Source organism: Callionymus lyra, chromosome 2 (genome assembly GCF_982586985.1).
Source record: "Callionymus lyra chromosome 2, fCalLyr1.hap1.1, whole genome shotgun sequence".
Lineage (NCBI taxonomy): Eukaryota > Metazoa > Chordata > Actinopteri > Syngnathiformes > Callionymidae > Callionymus > Callionymus lyra.
The window spans coordinates 12,002,932-12,023,750 of NC_141819.1; the positions used below are offsets into that span (position 1 = coordinate 12,002,932).

The 20,819-nt window shown below is 40.3% G+C and overlaps 1 protein-coding gene across 8 annotated transcripts in view; it reads right to left on the minus strand.

The window, feature by feature from the left end:
- The window catches only part of ephb3b (eph receptor B3b), a 55,212-nt gene that overhangs the window by 11,306 nt on the left and 23,087 nt on the right, over positions 1-20,819 (minus strand). For 3 of the 8 annotated variants that reach the window (XM_087783537.1, XM_087783530.1, XM_087783532.1), the window contains exons 2-10: positions 14,965-15,029; positions 11,214-11,886; positions 6,588-6,743; positions 5,906-6,241; positions 3,277-3,401; positions 2,989-3,151; positions 2,795-2,903; positions 1,854-1,906; positions 1,427-1,645 (exon numbers count right to left, since the gene is read on the minus strand). In XM_087783537.1, coding sequence (XP_087639663.1) covers positions 1,427-1,645; positions 1,854-1,906; positions 2,795-2,903; positions 2,989-3,151; positions 3,277-3,401; positions 5,906-6,241; positions 6,588-6,743; positions 11,214-11,886; positions 14,965-15,029 — 1,899 coding nt within the window. The remainder of the gene's footprint in view (positions 1-1,426; positions 1,646-1,853; positions 1,907-2,794; positions 2,904-2,988; positions 3,152-3,276; positions 3,402-5,905; positions 6,242-6,587; positions 6,744-11,213; positions 11,887-14,964; positions 15,030-20,819) is intronic. The other 5 variants (XM_087783536.1, XM_087783534.1, XM_087783535.1 and 2 more) reach the window with 3 other exon arrangements.

Sequence of the window (20,819 nt, forward strand, 5' to 3'; positions counted from 1 at the left end):
GAAATTCAGGGGGAACGGGACCGGGGGGGGAAAGGATGCTAAGCTTCTGTGGTTTTTGAGAAGTGAACACAGGAAGAAGAGCCAGGTGGAGATAGAAGCTTAGGGGTTCTCGGGCCGGAAGCCCCACGTTTAGAGTCTACACCAAGCATGTGTACAAGAGTGCCAGAAAAGTGAGGATGACCGCAATGTTCGTCAACATCGGTGCCGTGTAATGAGGGCCAAAAGGGGTGAGATGAGGGGGATGAGGGGTTACAGAGGGGGGGGGGGAAGACAGGGGTTGAGGGGGTTTGTCACTTTTAGAGGCGAATGCTGGGAAGCGGCGGGTTTCAAGTAGTAGCCGCAGAAGACGATGCTGTTGTAGTAGCAGTAGCAGTAGTAATGGTAGCAGGAGGAAGCAGCAGTAGGAATTCCCATTCTGCCATCACAGCGTCCTTCAATTGGCTCACATACATTGCTAAGAAAAACTCATGGTAAGAGTCCTGCAGCTTTTGAGCACAATTATTACTATCAAGTGTATCTATAAAATACAACATATACATCTACTCAATATATCTATTGAAAACATCATAGGTTAGGAAGGATATTTGGGGTGGGAAAACAGGTGATCAGTTGAAGGGATTTGCAATTGCAAGGACAAAGCTTATCATGTAAAAGTTCTTAAGTAAAAATATTGATTTTATGAAATATATAATTTAAGATGAAATATACAATCTTTAGCTACTTAACAGCAGAAATGCAAAAACATGTCTTTTAATGTAGTAATGTCTGATTCAATTAACGAAACTGTAATACTTATCTAGAATTATCAGAGTACATTAAAGTGTGGTTGAAGTCCCACATGGGCTCAAAACATATCTTGTAACATATCTTTCTTTGTACAATTTGTTCAACAAAGAAAACTTTAAAGTATTTAGTGTAAAGTTATCTTGTATGAATTATTATTTTTGATTCATAAATGAGGGAAATATGTATAGATTTCAAAACATATTTGTTCTTGCAATGCAGCCCTTCTGGTTTAAAGTTCAGTTTCACAAAGATGTGTTTTACTGTGCAGTAACATTATCAAAACTGCTGTTTTAATTCACAACAGCATTAATTCTGGCTAACTTGGAAGTTTGCGTTGTATGAGAGACTCAAAAAACCTCATTGTGAAACTGAAACTGCTCCTTGAATGTGATCATATTAGCAAAGACATGAAATTGTGTTTCATCTACTTGAAACACATGTGGGTTTTGGTTACAACTTATAGGTGCAAGGGCAGCGACGGAAGTCAAACACGACATGACTGACACTGTTTAAAACAAATAGGAGTTCTTGAGACATCTGCACAATTTGGAGCAGAGCTATTTTTAGGTAAACAAGTGAGGTTTTGGGGGGGGGAAGAGGGGAGGAAAGAGAGGGCTAGCGATGAATTGAGTGAAAGTACCGCTTGGTGTGAAGTCCTCTAACGGTATGGCCTGGAGGTGACTAGCAGTCTTTCCCCTGTAGCTCAGGAGCTTTGGTGGGTTACCTGCGCCAATGACCTCCTCGATCTTCACGCAGGATACGTCAATCTCCTTAGCAAACTCCCGTACTGCTTCGTTGGGATCCTCGTAGGTGAAGGGGTCAATGTAGACTTTCATTCCCGGCGTGACTATTGGAGATTCAGTAGCAAGAACAGGAAAGTGAATCTATGTTGCCAATGGAATTTGAAATATATATCATGCGTTTTTCACTTCTTTACAATTCAATTGAAATTCATGCCCTTCTTTTTTTGCTGCTATATAGAAGTAGGAGCTTGTATATGATTGATTGGTCGAATACAACAAACAACACGCAACACAACATGAAGACACATCAGAGGTGATACTTACTGTATTGCTGCAGTTTCTCAGTGTACTCTGACTCTGAACCATTTCTCTGCTTTCTGTTGAGAAGATGAAAACAAGTTATTCACATAGATCTCCGCAGGACAGAACTACTGAAGGAAAACAGAAGCATGAAGGAGAACTAGAGCCTTAATAAGACCATGAGAGAATAATGATGTCACGAGATCAGAATGTTAGGCTGCACATATCACTTAAAAAATAAACATATAAATACATTGTGTTGGTGTTACGTTTTATATTGATATGTGTATTATTAACTGCACATTGTTGGGTTAAAAATAACAAAGCATTGTACACTTATGTGTAAAGTCGTGTGTTAAATGATTACAAACCCATACAAAAACCAATTGTTGGGCAAAAATAACGAGGTACAGCCGGAGAGATTATAAATCCGTCTAGCGTGACCGATGTGCAAGTGTGTCAGCTTCTGCCTGAATCGGTTTGTGTTCTGGACAAACTGTAGACAGACCAATTTTTGGGAGCCAACCTTTTCACACAATCAGCAACACATTAAATTCCTGACAAAATTATAAAGATTAACATGAATTTCTAGAGCAAGTTTTAGAGACACAGGCAACATTTGATTTTCCTGATCCCATCACACGAGGAGGCCTCTGGGGTCTTTGTGTTTCGGAGTTTTAAGGCCACGAGGGCAAGCCTATCAGGCCCGACAGCTGTTCCGCCACGCTGTGTCCAGTGAGCAAATTTTTTTTGAAGCCAAAAACTGTTTACTATTCAGGAATTGAGGATGCAAATCTGGCATTCAGTGGTCTCACAGGTGGCAGTGCAATCTGCTGAGACCGGGGGTTGTTTGGAGGACATGCACAATAAGTTGACATTTTAATCTATGACTTCTGGACATTTTTTTTCAAAATGGTTGAGCAACACATTTTGTTATTTAACCGATATGAAAAGACCGTTCTCACCTGAGACAGACGATTGCAATGACGACAACTGCGATGATAAACACCATGGCGGCCGTGGCAGATCCCACTATGAGGGTGACTTGTTCCTGCCTCATCTTTGGTGTATCAGCTTTGGGATCAAACAGAGAAAAAAATGTATTTAATTCCAATTGTTTTGCTGTAATTGAAGATCAGTAGATATTGTAAATACGTACTTTGCAGATTAGTGTTGAAGTCGGCAGGGCTGCTGTAGCGTCCGTAACCAGCCACAGTTCTGGCTCGCACCTGAACCACATAAGGCGTACCAGGCTTTAAACCCTCAACACGGGCGTTGCTCCGTTGCGCAGTCATTGTATGAGCAATGGCTTCACCCTGATCCTGGAAGCAGAAACATTTATTATTGCATAATATTTCATCTGGGATCGATCTTCCACATTTTTCCGTGACAATAAGGATTTATCTCTCAAGTAAACAGTGGATAAACAGGTAAAAAAAAAAGGTACCTTCTCGTGATACTTGATCTCATAATCCAGAATGATTCCATTGGGTTTCTCTGGAGGCAGCCAGGACAGGCTCATAGTGCTTGCTGTGGCTGACATCAGATGAACAGTCGGCACTGCAGATGGAGCTACAAAAGGAAAAACAAATAAGAGAAAATCCCCTTTTGTTGTTTCCTATGTTGTGACTGTTCAAGTTCTCTACCCTTTCTGTGTTTCTGCACAAGCCAGAAACAAAGTCTTGGGCCTAGGGCTTTTGTGGAAAGCTTTGGCCATTAGTTAGTATGCCGGATCAGTCTTTGCTCACGCTCAACTTCCTTTTAAGAATCCAAAGCTGGTAAATATGCCAGAGAAAAACTATAAAAGCGATGATTAAGAGTGCGTGGATCCATTTTAAATCAAGGCATGATGAGATTTCTGCAGCAAGAATGTATTAAACCAAGTTAATTAAACACAGTCGAATGTATCAGTATAAATAAACCCTGACACATGGATATAAACATAATAAATCTAAGCTTGATTAACGTGAAAAGGTTCATAGTCTGATGTATTTTTTTGGCCTCATTATGTTTTCCATCTCTGATGCTTTAGTGTAACTTCACTTATACTTTACTTTATCTTATTCATTTAAAATTTGACATTCACTCCCAGTAATATTTGTCAGTACACCATTGGTTTAGCCCGGTTTTCATTGCTTCCCCCTCACTCTCGCCATTTTTAATCCTGTATTTTTTCTTTTATTCTTTGATCCTCCCCCTTGCATTCTTCTGTTCCTGCCTGTGTTTGTGACTAGAAATCCTTCTTTTTCTTGTTCCCTCTGTTTGCTACCCAAACCTTCCCCTTTCTTCCCCCGTGAGCCCTGTCCAAGCCATGTCTCTCTTTCACACAGAGAAAACAATGCTTCTTGGGCAGACCCCGGTCACACAAACCTGGGGATTAGGGTCCCTCCCTACTTAAGGCAACCCTGGATGTAGCCCCAAGGGCTTATCACCCCCTCAGTGTTTAGTTTACTTTGATACCACATGTGCGGCTAATCAACTAAAACCAGGATTTATTTATCAAAGGGCATGAAGTATCATCTTCGTCTTACATGGGCTGAATGTTAATGGTCATTTCTTCCTGCCATAATTTAAGGATAGGAACTAGAACGATTGTTGTGTTCTAGATGCAGAAGAAAATCCTCAAGCATACTTTAGGAGAGGAACTAAAGCCAGGCCCAAAGGCATGATGGTGGTGGTGGTGGTGAGGAAACTGCTCCAAATACTTTTAGCCATTTAAAATAAAAAGTTTAAGACGTAATTAATAACATTACATGAAGAGTTATATGGATAAAAAATATTTGGGGGCTACAAATAAAATGTTGATTACAGAGACAGAGCTTGAGATCTGATCCGCAAAAAAGGACCTTGAGTCAGACTTTGGAACTTTATGAGGCCATGAGGTATGAGGTTAATGAATATCTGGATGAATAGGCAATAAAATGTAACTCGTTTCTGTTTCATCAAGGTTTTAATTTAGAAAACAGTTTCCAGCTCCATATTTTTATAGGATTGCCAAATATGACCCACTAGAGGATGCCAGATGTGTTAGGCACAGACATCTGTGCCATTCCTTTATTAGGTGCCAGGTGATGGCACTCGAGATGCCCTCCTCACCTGACCTTCTAACCACATATCTAGATATCTAAACTCTAATTCAAGGTCTGAAATAGTGGATACAAGCAATGCTTTTCTTAGGAAGCGTTACAATACTGTATTTTCTACTCTTCGTTAGATGTTTTTAAATAGATAGTTGTCAGATAAAGATATAACCATACCTAGACATTTGCACACATCTCTGTAGGTTCATGTAGGCTAGCCATGTGAGAATGGCAACCCAACTCAATATGATTTTATTTGTGTCATACACCTAGAAAGCAAGTTCTCCTATTGATTTATGAAGCAAGATCAATAAATCACTTAAATCTCATTAATATCACCCAAACATCACAAATAGTACCCTAAAAATTATCACTTTCCTTCATCCCAGTTCAAAGCTTTTTCAAATCTAAGGCGTTTCTGACTTTGAGATGAGGGAAGCTAAGGTCTATTCCTAGAAACTTGACAATTACACCATGTATCTTGGTGCCATCACTCAGTTTCCAGTCGGTTGAAGGAGCGCTAAAGGTCAGAGAGTCCTCTGGGGCCTGCATCACCTGCAATTACAGCCTTGCTAACCTCAGGTTGACCATACATTCCTTTTGGGCTGCAATCGTGTCATCTTTTGACAGAGATAACTTGTCCTTTATAGATGCAAATGATGCTCCGTTGGCCTAGTTCACGCTGTAATTGTGGGCTGTAGGAGCGGTGGGATGGAAGCAGTGGGCATCAAGATCGCTGAAGGTTTAAAACGCTGAATACATACTGCCTCGCTAATGCCTTTCACAGCGAGAGCTTTACGTGGGTGTGTGAAATAAAAAGAAGGTTCTTCTTAAAGCTCATTCAGAAGAAGCTTCAAAAAGAAAGATGTAACACTCCTACATGCATACAAGAAACGGACTAATTCTTCAAATAAGAGAAATACTTTACCAATACAAGATGTCTAGCCGGTACTTAATGAGAGACTTAAGAGGATTTCTTCAAAAATGTCAACCCACCAGCTTGATTCGTTGTGATGTTCACGGCGGAGAACTGAGGCGAGTACGGGCTCTTGTTGGACACGCCGTTCATGGCCTGAATCTCGAAGCTGTACTGCGTGTGAGCTTGTAGGTTTCTGACGGCGACTCTCCGCTGGGTGAGGCCCAGGTGGCGAGGCGAGATGTCGACATTATCGTCGCACCGCGAGCACATCCCTCGCTCCGGCAGGCATTTCTTGCAGATAACATTGTAGAAGGTGTCGTCACGGCCTCCCAGGTCACGCGGCTCACTCCATTCCAGGAGGAGGGAAGTTTCATTCACACTCGAGATAACATTTCGCGGAGAAGAGGGGACGGCTGAAAGCAGAGTGGCACAAGAAGAGCAAAACAACTTAAGTATGAAAATTAATTTAACCTGCGTGTAAAATGGGGCGGAAATAGCTGTCACTGGGGATTGATAAAAAACATTTTTGAGAACTCATGACACAAATAATCCTGCTTTGAAAATAAAAACTATATTTTCCAAGTGCACAGAGCTGAATATTGGCAGGAACTCTGCAATTCTTATCAAACTAATTAAACAGTTTTGTGCTGAATGACTACACAAAGAAGTTCATACTTTGCCAGAGAATTTATCTTCAAGCTTGTTGGGATAAAATCACTTTCTATGAATCATAATCATGAATCACTGCGTATCACTTACTCGTGCACGCGGACTCCGGTGAGTCCGTGTCCGATCTGTAGTAGCCTGTCCGACATGAACAAATGCTGGCCGCCCCGGAGCTGGCGCGACTGTTGGGAGGGCAGGGCATGCAGAAGCCGTCGCCTTGCTTCGACTTGAAGTTGCCGGGCCCGCATGCTGGTGGAAGGAAAGATGTGATTAGCAACACAATATACAGGAACAGATGAAGAAATACAATTGGAATCTGATGAATGATTGGCATTAAACTACTACCATTTAACACTTGACATTTCCTGGGTTATTTTACGTCACATCTTTTGTAATTATTTAGTTTTACTAAAGCATTCCTAATTCATGGCACCAAACATAAAATCTTGGCGACATTTAGAACCGTCAAGCTTCCCGCCAACTTTTAAATCTACGAGCGTCTCAATCACTCCGTCAGCGCGGCTCCAGTTCGGCTTCCAGCCTCTGTTTGGAAGTTTTGCGATTCAGATCATGGCGGGGCCGAGGGAAACGTGACAGCGGCACTATATTCCCGTGGCACTTTTGTAGCCTCCATATCTTTGATAAACTGTCTTGTTAACCAGAGAACGAGTTGGCAGCTGCGCTTCATAAAAAACAATGAGATCAGGTAAGAAAGTAAAACTTTAAAGGGGGTCGCCTGATCAGCACGTTTTCCGAATCAACATCAAGGACGTGGCTATTTTTAACAACGTGAATTATCATACCGAGTAAAGCGCGATCTTTTTAAGTCATCAGCACACAACCTCCCATCACTGGAAATCCAATATATGCACATGGCTGACTGAGCTGTGTTTATTAGCTCTGAGCATGTTTGCTTTTCCACCATTAATCAACGTTATCCACACCACGGGTGAGCAGGAAGTAGGCTTCTGCTCGATAAACTGATAAAATGACCTTGACTTATACCAGGTGGGGGAACCGTATATTTGGTTAAGTTTCTTGATATATACAAGTTCAACCGAGTTCACCAGCGAAAAAAAAAAAAAAGAAAAAAATCAGGATGGAAAAACGCTGATCAATCATGTTCTGTGAATACATTTTCTATTATTTTTGCTTATGTTCGGACTAAGATTGAGACAGACAACTGGGGAGAAAGGGAAAGGGAAGAGCAAGAGGTGGAAGCAGAGAAAATGCTAATCCTTCAGGCACTTTTTCCCCTCTTCCTCACTCCCTTGTGTTTTATCCTCTCATGCAGAACATGGGGCTTAAGGAACTGATTAAAATGTATGCTGGAATTGGAAAGTGTGGTGCATCAAAAAAAAAGTATATTGGGGGTGAAAATGTGCAGAAAATAAGTGTTGAGGCAAGAAAGAAAAAAAAGCTCATCGTTTAATATTAATGCGGACATCTACTGTACTGTGACTCCGGTAGCATGTTAATGAGAGCAATAGCCTCCAAATCACGATTAAATTGGTGAGAAAATGACTGAATCAGGGGAAAAGGAAAGAGAGAAGTGGTGTGAATATTTTAGATAGAATATTTAAATACAACTTGAATTATAATGTGTAGTGTTTGTCGTAATGTTTATACGCTTCGAGTGAAATGCATGAAATTTACAGTTCAACCCTTTTGTTATCTCAGGGTCAAGGTGACCCGAAGGCTTTAATGTCAACTTTTTTGTAAAATCCATCTTGTCATATCCTCATCTTTCGCCCTCTGAAAGTCATCACTTAGAAACATTGTCTTTAGTCCACGCAAAAACATTTGATAATAACATTATATTTCAATCTTACAAATGGACTTGTCATGTGGATTTAGTGATTTAAAGTTGATGCAGTTTTTTTGGGGGGTAAAACAACTTTGTGTATACAGCAGAGAAAAAAGATTAGAATTGTTTGTTTTTTTGTGGACCAGATAAAGACCTGGGAAAGGTGCAGCGACATGCACCTGTCTGCACATAAGTGTGTAACTATTTCATGTTAAATTGTAAACTATTTTATTCCCTCTTTTTATATGCATTTGTTTCTAAAACCATTATACTGTACTTTTAACACATCCTTATGCCTCCCAATGATTGATTTTTGTTTGGAATAATGACCTAAAAATACGTTCAATTTATAATATTTTGTCATGGTATATTCTTTTTTTTTTTTTTTTTTTTTTTTTTTTTTTTTTTTTTTTTAGAATCCCTTCTTCTTTGTAACCCTTCAGGGTAGAATATTTGTAGTAAATATGTATATTTTGCAAAGAAAAACCCTAAAAAAGAGGTGTAAGGATCTACAAAATAGTCCGATCTTATTATTCATAAAGGAATTTTGATTAATGCACAAAAGCATATGTAGCATTTAGAGTTGAATATTTTTCATTATTTGCTTGTACTATTGGTTCTATATCATAAAAGCACACTGGGGTTCACTAATGATTATAAATGATCACAAAAACAAATGAAAAATTCACATGTAAGTATAAACAGTAAGATTTCAAGTAGTGTCGAAAATAGGATTTAACGAAGTTTCCGGTCCTTGGTATATAAAGGCAATAAACTAAAAGGTCTAGTCCAATACTGAAGCAAAGTAAATTAAAGTTTTTACTTTGCCCCCCCCCTGCCCCTTTCATTTGGACAATAAAGAGAGATATATAAAAGAGTCACCTCAAGTCTGTGCACTGAGAAAGATTTATCCCTGGTGGTGTCCAGTAAAGCTTGATTAGAGAAGGTTTTATTGGGGCCCACTCGCCAGGGTTTCAACCTTGAGCTGCCTGGAACAAACAAATGACTTTCTGACCACATACACCTAAAGTGGTGATTTAGTTTTGCTCTGTCTCCTGCAAACACATTCCTCTTCTAAATGTGAGCACCCGTTCAATTTTCTAGGCCAGATTCCCAGCTACTGATTAAAACATCAAGCAACAGGATCCTGGATTTATTCGCCCCAAAAGAGAGCGCGGACCGACTGAAACATATTTTTTAATAACGGTGAGGTTTTCTTTTTTACTTTGAACTGTAATTGGAGTTGATGGGTGGAACTTTTTTTTTTTCTTTAGATCAGCACATGAACCGATAATCATGACCTTGTGTGCTTTTTTGGGGGGGTTTAATTAAAAAAAAAAACTCTTGGACATTTTAAAGCGACACAAAGACAAATGGGTGTTGTGATAAATGGGAGAATATGCGACACATCGCGCTGATCAATAACCTTGCCTGCCTCCATCCCCACCCCGCCTCCCGTGTCGCTGTCACGAGTTGACCTACACAGCCTAAGCCTAATTTTACGCCCCTATACCCCTCAACACACACTTTCCATTCATCACCCCGCCCGCTGTCACCTGCACTCCATTTCAGCCAAGACCTTGTTTTTTACATTCACCTTGCTCTCAACCTCTGTGAACCCCTCATGTTTTCCATCAGACCTGAAACCATCATCTGGCCTCCGCGTTTCATAAACAGACAGCCTCTCCTCCATTTCCATTTATTTAGTGACCAGCTGCCGGGCAAAGCGGAGGTCAAGGGGGGGAGTGGATGGGGGGGGGCAGACGCCTGCTGACACCGTCATCTAGTGGTCTGTTATGCAGCGATGGATTCAGGTGTCATAAGATTAGAAGGCAACTAAATGGCTCATCATAATAAGACAGCTGGGCGATTGTGAGCGAGGCTGTTACCTGTAACCATAACGAAACAGATTTATCCTCGGCTGGAATCGGCGCGTACGCACTATTTAGGGAGTGGAATTGTCTCTGCGCTCGGGCAGATGTGTGGAAATTACAGTTGATGTACTGCAGGACTAGCTTTCGCATCACTCTAAAAGCTTTACGTGGGTGTAAAAAGGTTGTGTATTACGACGCGAGTCGGGAGCACGCCGCACAAGTAAAACAAGCAATAAAAGGATTAAATCTTAATTACCTCCTCCAAGGAGGATATGAGATTGTATGAGTGAAAATCTATTTGTAAGCAATAAACACAACAAATATTTTTCAATACAAATCTAGGAAATTTCCTGAATTTGCATCTGAACCAGAAAAACCTTTTAAAATTCATTGTCCCTCTCTCGTAGAAAGCTTAATCCAGACCCTTGACTGCATTTATGTGACCCTCTTGAGGTCAAAGATCATGAAGGAAACAACCATTTTATTCAGTATATATATCTATTATTACTCCCTAGTCTAAAGTTATACTTACCCCATTTTACTTAAGGACTTTTTTCCCCCCACTTTTGTCATTTTTGTGAATATTTTATTGCCACTCAAAAAGATTTAAGTGAATATTAAAAATAACATTTGGTAAAAATGTACTTTTATATCAGATTAAAAAAAAAAGAAAAGTTATGTGACATACACTAACAGAATTAAGTGAGCATATTTAGCTTGATTGTTTACATTTTCACTTCTTTATTACAATAGCAAGTTCAGAAAAAACTTGATGTTGTTTCGCACAAAAGATATCAATATCTAGTATAAAATGGTTAAAACTAAGGTCATTAAAATTTGAGATTTTATAGTAGACTTGGTTGAGGTGTTATGGCTCTGATTCATTTTTTATAAGAGGTTTTACGGTTACAGTTTTTACTGTATGGTTCTTGTATAATGAAATGTTCAGGAATTCTATCACAATTTTATGTTTATAAAGTTCTAAAAGTAACTCTGGTCAGTGGTGGTTCATTGTACATACAGACAGACAGCACTCACCTTGACATTGGCTATCCTTTATCGCAGCTTCAAAACCAGCGGAACAGGTACAGGCACCGACAGGAACCATCCACTCCCCATCTCCATTACAATAAAGCTTCAGTGGCACAGACACCTCGAGGGCATTCGGGACACAAGTTCCGGGTGCAATGACTAAGGAAGTAGCCTCAGCCCCGGTGGCTGTCTCTGGAAAGACTGCAAAGTTGGCAATAGTGGTGGAGCACTTCTTATAAAAAACCCTCACTGAGATGAGGGACATGCAAGCACCAAGGTCCTGGAAGGCCAAATAGAAGCCGGCCTTGGACAGCGGTCCGAAACTCCTCACTTTGGTGTTGATCTGTCCAGCGTCCAGCATCGAAAAGCTCGTATCGGGGGCGATAGTGTCCACTTTCACGTACGGGTTCTCCATCCAGAAGGGACTTGTTGCCGTGGCCGAGTCCGAGTCGGACTCATAGTAGAAGAGGTTGAAGGTTTCTTTGCAGGAGCCGGGGATGTTGGGAATGCTGTTGCAATCCCGCACGGTGAATTTCATCTCCACATATACACGCAACACGTCCTTCCGTGGGATAAAGTCACTGCGCAGCCAGTTATTCTGGTTGATATCACGTACATTACATACTTGGTAAGTCCGGATTGGATTACTGGCGTCATCGTAGCCGCTCACTTCTTCCCACTACGGAGACAATAGAAACAATCAATCAGTATTTGTATCCGTACTATTCTGGTTGAGCCGTGTATTTAAAACATCATCAACTATACATTCTGTATCACAATTACTCTCTCTTTTAACAATTCATCATGAGTTTTCCATTATTCCTTCAAGGAAAAGATGCAGCTTAACCTTCACGCCGGAAGGTTTGATCTTCTTTCGCTTGCTTTTCGTACTACTAGTACATTACCCCGGGGGTGAATTACAGAGGATAAAATTGGATTAAATTTTCTAAACTTTGATTACCAGCCTCATTAAATCACTGCAAGCAAAATAGGCCATAAAAGTCTTACACGGTAATCTAATGCATGTTTTTTTTTCTCTCTCCCTTCAAATTGCTAATGAGGACGCCACAATTAAATCATCTCAAATAGGGATCCCTGTTTGATTATGGTTGCTGAGGGAGCTGTTCTCCTTTACTATCTTTCATTCTTCGCTAAGCCGAAGCCTCTACAAGTTTATTTGCATAGCGCCATCCAATATACAAAAATAATTATAATTGCTTTGCATAAGGCATAGCTGAGCATTATTGCGCTTAAAGACACAGAGCAACAAAAAGAATTACAAACATAAGGATGAAAAAAGGGGAAGGAAATGATCAATATTTATGAGGAAAATCAACTCGATATTCAGTTTAAAATGTACAAAATTATTTTTAAACAGCTATAGTTTTATTGACTCACATAGTGTCTTCGATCTCTCAGAGCATTCAGCAAAAAAAAAAGTGCTTTAAATGTTAATAATGGCGAAGCAGCAACTGCATTTTTCCTGCTTTGTTTGTTGTTTTTGGTCTGAGCGTCTTAATTAAGGCTGCGATATGGATGTTTGGCAGGCAGGGTCATTCATCCAGGACCTCTTACGCCATGAGGGAGAGAAGAGTGGATATTTGCCGAGGCATTAAAGCGATGGCCAGACAATGATGGGGACGAACCCAAACATAGAGAATCGATCATTACCTAGCCGGGGTCAAACGGCACGGCTAAAAGCACCGAGATTCAATTGATATTTATCTGAGTGTGATAAATCAAGGGGCTGCGCAATAACGATGAAGTCGATGCTTGTGAAGACGAGTGTTGGCGAAGTGTGTACTTGACCTGGTTGTTTGTGGGTTATACTTAACGAAGGTGGTGCTCGTACGTAGCGAGTCATACAGATGAGAAAGAAATGGTGGTTTCGTATTTATTATTGACAAGATTAATTACTATAGTCTGATAGGATCTCTTGATTATTTGTTTAATTTGAAAGATTTACATGTATTTCCATGAAATGGAATTTATTTGGCAGGATAACCAAAACTATTCTACTATAATATATGTCAATATTTTTGGAATGTCGGTACTGTTATGATTATATCTACGGTTGTTGCATTGAAAGTTTTAAACTCAAGATGAAGACAACAAATGATATATCAGAGTTAAAGTTGAGGTGAACAGGATAGCCCAATAAATGCATGCTTTTTAATATGTTTTTGAAAGGAGGGAAGTATTTTTATTGATCCTTAACTTACTAGTTATGCTTACTTTTTAACCCTCTTTTTTGCATTTTTTTTCCCCCCCATTTTGATTGGGGTATTATGTTCATTGTGTTTAGTGGTTACAAAACTGTTTGGATATTCCTGCATAAAAACGAGTGGAGTGAACTTTTATAACGATCAATTTTCTCAAATATGTTTTTTTTTTTAGGGTAACTCATCCACGTTAATACGCAAGAACATGGGCACACACTAGATGAATCCTCAGATATGCGACACTTGAGTAGAACTTGTACGCACATGAATAATACACAGAGGCCAACGGCAATGCACTCTAAGACAAACGTCAGAAAAATGACAATATAAATATACCAAAATAGAGACAGAACAGAACAGAGGGAGAGAGAATGTAGAGAAATGTAGCAAGCACAGACACGCAATAATCGTCTGGATTGTTTCAGTCGTATTTATTCTGCATTATTGTGTAGTTTCCCTGCAGCTATGTGAGGATTTAAATGTGGGTTTTTGTCCACATATGCATAGGCCTATTGAATGAATAAATCAACACATATATCCTAAGCTAGTGATCTAACCAGATATGCTTGGACATCTAGTGACTTGTGATAATCGTGACAAGAGGAAGGATGTGACTAGAATAGATTAAGATGGACTTTGTGGTAAATCTGGGAAGACCTAATGTGATCAATGCTTATGTCTTACGTTAGCACACACCACCACGTGATAGTTCTCACTTTATGTGCCAATAAATAAGTCTCTTTATAAGTGTTTTGAGTGTCATTAGCTACTTCAAATGTTGACGTTTAAAGAAGACTATTGAATGACTGGAGGACTCTTTAAGCAGGGGGGTCACTCTTAAGTTCTAAAAAGAAACATCTGTCGATGATAAAGTAGGGAGGTATTTTTAACACTCCTTTCTGTTACACATTGAGCTGGTGGGACAATCTGTGCCATGTTGTATAAGTAACGGGGGGGTGGATGGGGGATAGAAGAGGAGAAGGGGGAAGTTCTAGCCACTGATTTATTAATGATCAGTTAAGATAAGCAGGAATAAAAGTGTGGGAGAAGCTTAACAGCCGGGCTGGAATTTCCTGGCTACAGGGTAGAAATAAAATCTAAAAGTGGGGGGCCCGGCTTTTTAAAAACAGAAGGAGCGAGTCAAAGGGCCTTACAAAGAAGAGGGGAGGAGAGCTGGCGATCTTTGAAGTATCTCTGAGAGGGGGTCAGGACTTTTACTCCTCTTTAGCCCATTGTTGAGACCACATGGGAAAGCAAGATGAAACTGTCACTGGAGCTTTTGTATGCGGTAGATTTGGACGACGCAGTGTGCTGCGGGTCAGTGTCAAGAAATATTTCAACGTGTAGACGGAGCTCGGAGTGCTTGAGGAGAAATGAATGGAACATCTGTGGCAGCCTAATTGAATTGCAGTGTATCTCTTTGAAAACGCTGAAACATGTTCACTCGAGGGATTCGCCGATGAAGATATGCAAGTCAAGTCAATGTGCTTTTTTTGTTGAGGACTTCACAGGTCAACCTTGTACAATCAACTCACTCCAGTCTCAGGGTGCGCAGTCCACGCTAGCTCTGTGGTGGCCCACTTCGTGTCCATCAGCGTCTCTGTGAAGCAGAAGGAAATACAAATCCGGATTAGTAAAAAGTGAAAGACAATGCGTGGGAAGATCAATAGTTGTACTTTTACAACGGTGTCGTAAAACATGTGACTTGATAAAAAAAAGGTTTGAAGTTGTTATCTAAGACAATTTACTTCAATGGCATCAGCAAGATGTTAGGGTTTGAGGGAGGTGAAGCAGTCGGTTTGTAAATGGTGTTGATCACGATAACATTAAAGCTAAGGATGTAACAAAAGCTTTATCTACTAACAGTCACTTCGGGTTGTGTTCTTATCTCGTCACACGGAATAGAGCTTTTGCTAAAAGTGGCGGGTAATGTGTGACCTTTTCCCAAGAGTTGGACGTGTGTTTTTCTTGAAACAGGAACAAAAGAAAGAAAATGGTCTCCAGAAGGCGCAGACACAAAAAGTTTAGAGAGCGGTTGTAAAACTCAACAGGATATACGACCCAACAGAAGGCTTAAATGTGGCAGCGGGCTGTTTAAAGTACGGCGAAACAAAAAAGGATCTCCCAAATAGAAAGTATTCATCCGTCCACCCATTTTATTCCCACTCGTCTAAGGCAGTTGAAGGGCTTAGCTGCTTAGAGCTTTACTTGTCCATCACACGGCACATGTAGACACCTGGACACCATTTAGAGATACCATAAGGTAGAAATAAATCCATGAAAGCGCACCGAGTAAAAAAACGAGAAAAGGAAATACAGTCTGTAAATCATCGAGCTAACCATAGCATCTTGCTACACTTAAAAATAAAAGTAACAAATAATATATTTATTGTGAGTTTAAGAGATAATTACTTCTAAATACATACTAAAAAAGGATCGACAGGGACTTTATACCAAGCAATATCCTATAAGGAGTTTCAAAACATACGGTGAAATAGTCTTAAAGTAGTTTTGACCATAACAAAAAATTCTGAACCCATAAACGAGATAGGCAGGTGAACATGAATGAGAAAACGTACAGTTTGAAGGATATGAATATGCGGAATTTTAAGTACTTCACGGATGCTGGTGAAAAAATTGAAGGCAGAGACTAAAGGCTGCATAAAATCGGATCAAGGGTTGCTAATGGATAATTATAAACGTTTCTCATTGCCACATTTCTGCCACATGTTTCAGAGTCAAAGCAGTCACACAGCAGCGTCCTCAAACTCAAAGACCTCTTGTTAATCATGTCTTTCACTGTGAGGATGGCATGCTAGTACAGCTGGGAATTCCCTGCAAGTTGCAACCCCTGAATAGTTGTCCCCTTGGCACGAGGCGATGCCTTGTACACTGCCAGGCAAATATGATGTTCAAAATTCCCCAGACAAAAGAGTTAACATCAAGTGCAAAAGACACATGCGGTTTCATGTCAAATGGTGGTTTGTTCCCCCTCTGGCCAAATGGTGTGTAGCTTTGGGAGTGGCTCTGAAAACTGAATCGCAGCTGCATGGACTCAAGGCCTTTTGTCATGAAACAATATCCAGCAAACATCAGTGACAAGTGCTGCTCTTTTTTTTGCTGCGGTTGTATTTTCATCCGTGAAACAGTGTCAGAACTTCCCGTGACTCACAGGGTGACAATACCTACACAAGGCAGCATGACATGATACACCTCTGTCATTTGTACGCGGGGTTTTAGTTGTCGTTGAGAGCTGACCTTGCTGCCGATGACACAATGAAAGATGGGACGGGCCAAAATAGAAAAGGGAAAAAGGAGGGAGGGGGGGTAGAAGAAAGGGAGATATTCAAAACACACACCTGTGTGGACTGAATTTAGGAGGCGGAACATTCGCGGCGGCACAAACCGCGGCGGCGTTGCCATTTCTCGACGGGTCTGCATTGTTTAGCCTGACCAGACCTGAGTCAGTGTGTGTGCACAACTGTGTGTTTTTTGTGGGAGTGTGTGTGTTCGGTGCAAAGCCATGCATTGTGTCCAAAGTGGAGCACGAATCCAGAGTCAATGGACCAAAGCAAAAGCACAGAATGACCCCTGTCTCACCTGGCTACTCTCTTTGCTCATAATTACGCTGTCTCTTAAAATCTGGTCGTTAGACACCCTAGTTATTTTCATTTTTAAATGGAAATACACAAGAAAAGTTAGTTTGTATGAGGTAAGGATACTGTAGATGTAAATGTTCATGAAACAGTTTTGTCTGTTAGTGTCGTTGGTTTATTGAGAGAGATTCAAACTGAGCTGAGGTTGTATGTTTTGAATTATGTCTCATACTGGCTGTTTAAATAGTTGTTTTAATCCATAAAGAAAAGATTTATTTTGTTTTTCTGATTTATAACTTCTTATCTTTCGGATAATTATTGCACCAAAAACAGTTATTTCGGGTACAAATATTGCCCAATACACACACATTGTTTCACCAACTGACATCTTTTTTTTTAGTAGTTTAATGACCTCATGTAACGGCCACAGACTACAAAGCAATTGTGGCGAAGTTGATTGCTACACGCCTCTGAATCCACAATACAAACACAAGTTCTGAAAATCATGGGCATTTGTTTACATGAATCAAGAAAAGTGGATGTTAGAGAACTCTAGATTATATAAAGATGGATGCTTGTAATTTCATGTTTATGAGCGAAACGTCCAAGGTGTATTTTTTATTACCCTTCTATTGACTTCTGTACACAATCTTGTGAGATACCGTGACGGGACAAGAAGCGTAAACAAATACTGCTGACGGCTTGTCGTTCCATACTGGCGGTTACCCTAATGTGCTTCTAGAATGTGAGAAGATAGAGAGCTCAAACCAGCCGGACTGGTTGAGAGATAGAAACAGCCCTGGTGACTCTTGAACCTGCCCCCTGTACACAGAACATGTCTGACTCTCAGCTGTAGAATCTAACCACATCCCACTTAAATCCTATAAGTTTGCTTTAAGCAATGGGATTACTTGGTTTATAGGAGAAAGAAAAAAGGAGAGTGCAAAGAGATTCCGCGGAAATAAAACGAACATTCAAATGTGTCGCCATAAACCACACGCACGTTTATGGTTTGCAAATATCTACTTATTTGATTACGGATTCATGCTTAACAAAAGCTTTTATTTTATCGTGCACTTGAAACTGGAATACGATATATATTCCAATATAATTCCAAATACATCTTGAACTGAATGCTAGTTTTGAGAGAGATTCATAAATATAACTATAATTTACCTATAATTTATAATTTAATGTATAATATATTATACATTTATTTTAGCCAATTACAGAAAATGTGTTTTAATATTGAGCTTGACAAGCTTGACCTAGATTCGAGTGTGAGATACTCCGTGTGAGTGCCGGCTACTTCTAAAAAATACCAATTCAAAAACATATTTTGTCATCACCAATCGTAAGAGGTTGAGTACAAATGAATATCACCTGTCTTTTAAGATCAAGATAAAGAAGGTGATACATCATAAATCCATTGAACTCACCCAGTGTTTAAATACTTTTCGTCGGCTTTCCTTAACCATCTGGTGTGACTCTGTATCTAACCTTGACCTCTGTTATTCACCTTCAAGCCTCCTTCATGCATTCATTGCTCTGATTGACATGCCTTTTTGTTTTGAATACGCAAATGTACTTAAACCACCTGCAACTCAGAGACGTTTTCAATTAGCGAGTCCCTGTTTGAGTAACCCTCGGGTTGCTTCATGTTATTTAGAATATAGGTCAAATGCACCTAGGATTAGCATGGCAAACACAAGAGGAGGGGGGGCGATTGTTGCCCTGATTTTCTGTGATGAATTACAGGAATACAAATAGAGGTGGTTGAGATGAGATGCAGCCAGAAACACACACACATATAGGTGTGTACACGAAAAACTTTAAACTCTAATCCTGTAATGACAGAGCAGGTCTAATAACAGGGGAGGGCACTGAGGCATTCGTCCCTTCGGCCACATCCAGCAGAGAGAAACACAAAAAAAATAGGAAGAAAAAAAAAACAAAGCAGTCAGACTTGAAGCCTCTTACAAATATGTCTTTGTTCCTACAGGCAGACTTAAAAGAAAAGCTATAAGTGAGGACTAAAGCAGGAAACAGAAGAAAAGGACTATGATTGAAAAGAAGGAATGTTTAAAAAAAAAAAGTCGTCAGGGTGGGGACAGGTGAGGGGGTTTGCTTTTTGTGCATTAACCTCTGACATTGTGTAAAGAACAGTCTGGAGCTCCAGACGAACTGAAACAAGAAAGTCTTCTGGGCTTAACGTCGAGAAGACTCAAGATCAATATTTTATTTGGCCACTTCTACAAATAACTAAAAAAAAGAAAAAGTCAGTCATATTTTTTTGGGGGTTATCTTACATAACCTGTGACTTTTGTCTGGTCTATTCTCAAAAATAAAAAGTCAAAATCTTGGTCAATTAAACGATTGTGAAAATGAATGAATATAATGTATGTTCTCTTCTGCAGTACAGTAAACTTTACCGACCGACTACACATACTGGATGGATGGATGAACGGTTATAATGAACATTTTTTTTCCAACTATTTAAGTCAATCTACAGCCGCTAGCTTAGTTAGTCGATAACAACGCTAACATTCCAAGGTTAAAATTCATCCCCTCTGTGAAAATACGTAGTGAAACTGCCTCTTTTTTTAAGCATAATCTTAGTTCATCACATCGTGGAGAAACGGCAGCCCTTGTACTGAGTATTATCATGCATTTGGCTTTAATTATAAATAAATAACAACACATTCAAGTGCACTAATGACTCCCCCCCTTTAAAAAAAACCCTCGCTCTTCAGGATCCTCCATGGGTTAATTATCTTCTCCCCCCTCTTCCTTCAGTTGCTTTTGTTGTTCTTCTTCCCAGTCAAACAGACTAAGCACATGGCAACCTGGCATGGGGTAGCCACTCCATTAAAAGACTATGTTGCCCGGTTGCCAAACACTCCAGCCTCTGTTTCGCCACAGAAACTGTGAAATGTGTCAACACTAAAAAAGCGAGGACCCCACGCTCAACTTATTAGAGCTATTAGCCTGATTGCTTTGTGCGCTATCTTTGTTGGCTTCTCTTTTGTCATCCCACGTCGGAGGGAAAGAGGAAGAGCTTAAGGGAAGAAAAAAAAAAAAAGAAGGAAAAGCACGATGAGAGTCTCTATTGAAATTCAAATTGTTGAAGCAGCCTTTTTCGCCTTTGTGCGGAGCCGGAGTGCCGTGATTAGGAGAAGTCCGCTCCATTTTTATGGCGAGACCTCCCTTAGCACCCACACACAGACTCGCAGCCACGGTAATTGGTTGCTGTGACATGAACAGGCCAAGGAGGTGATTCCTCTGTGGAATTCCTGAGCAGACGCAAACTCCCATGGCAAATCCCCCCCCCCCCACCTCCCCAACACACACATCAGCACACACACACACACACATTTACACACATGTCTCGCCCCTGCTTCAGCTCACTGTCACTCATCCCACAATGGCTGTCATACAACGGGACCCGTCCTATGTTGCGTCTGCTTTGACAAATAAACTGTTTCTACATGCCTGCCTGCTCGCTCCTTATCCTCCAAGTCTTTTTTTTTTTTCCTTTCAATCCATCTTACTCCGGTATCTGCTCGGTCAAATCTATTTCCCTGTCACACGATATTCATGCGCATTCATAAGCTGCTTTCAAGATGACTTTCACGCGATATCGACAATTGTTGTGCATGATAAATCTTTCGGTTCTGACTCCCACCCTTCTATCATCTCTGTCCTCCTTCCTTCTCTTGCTAACTCGCCCTAATTACAAAGCAGTGACGATCCGACAAACAGGTAGCCCCGAGGGCAGCAGTCTGCAAATCCAG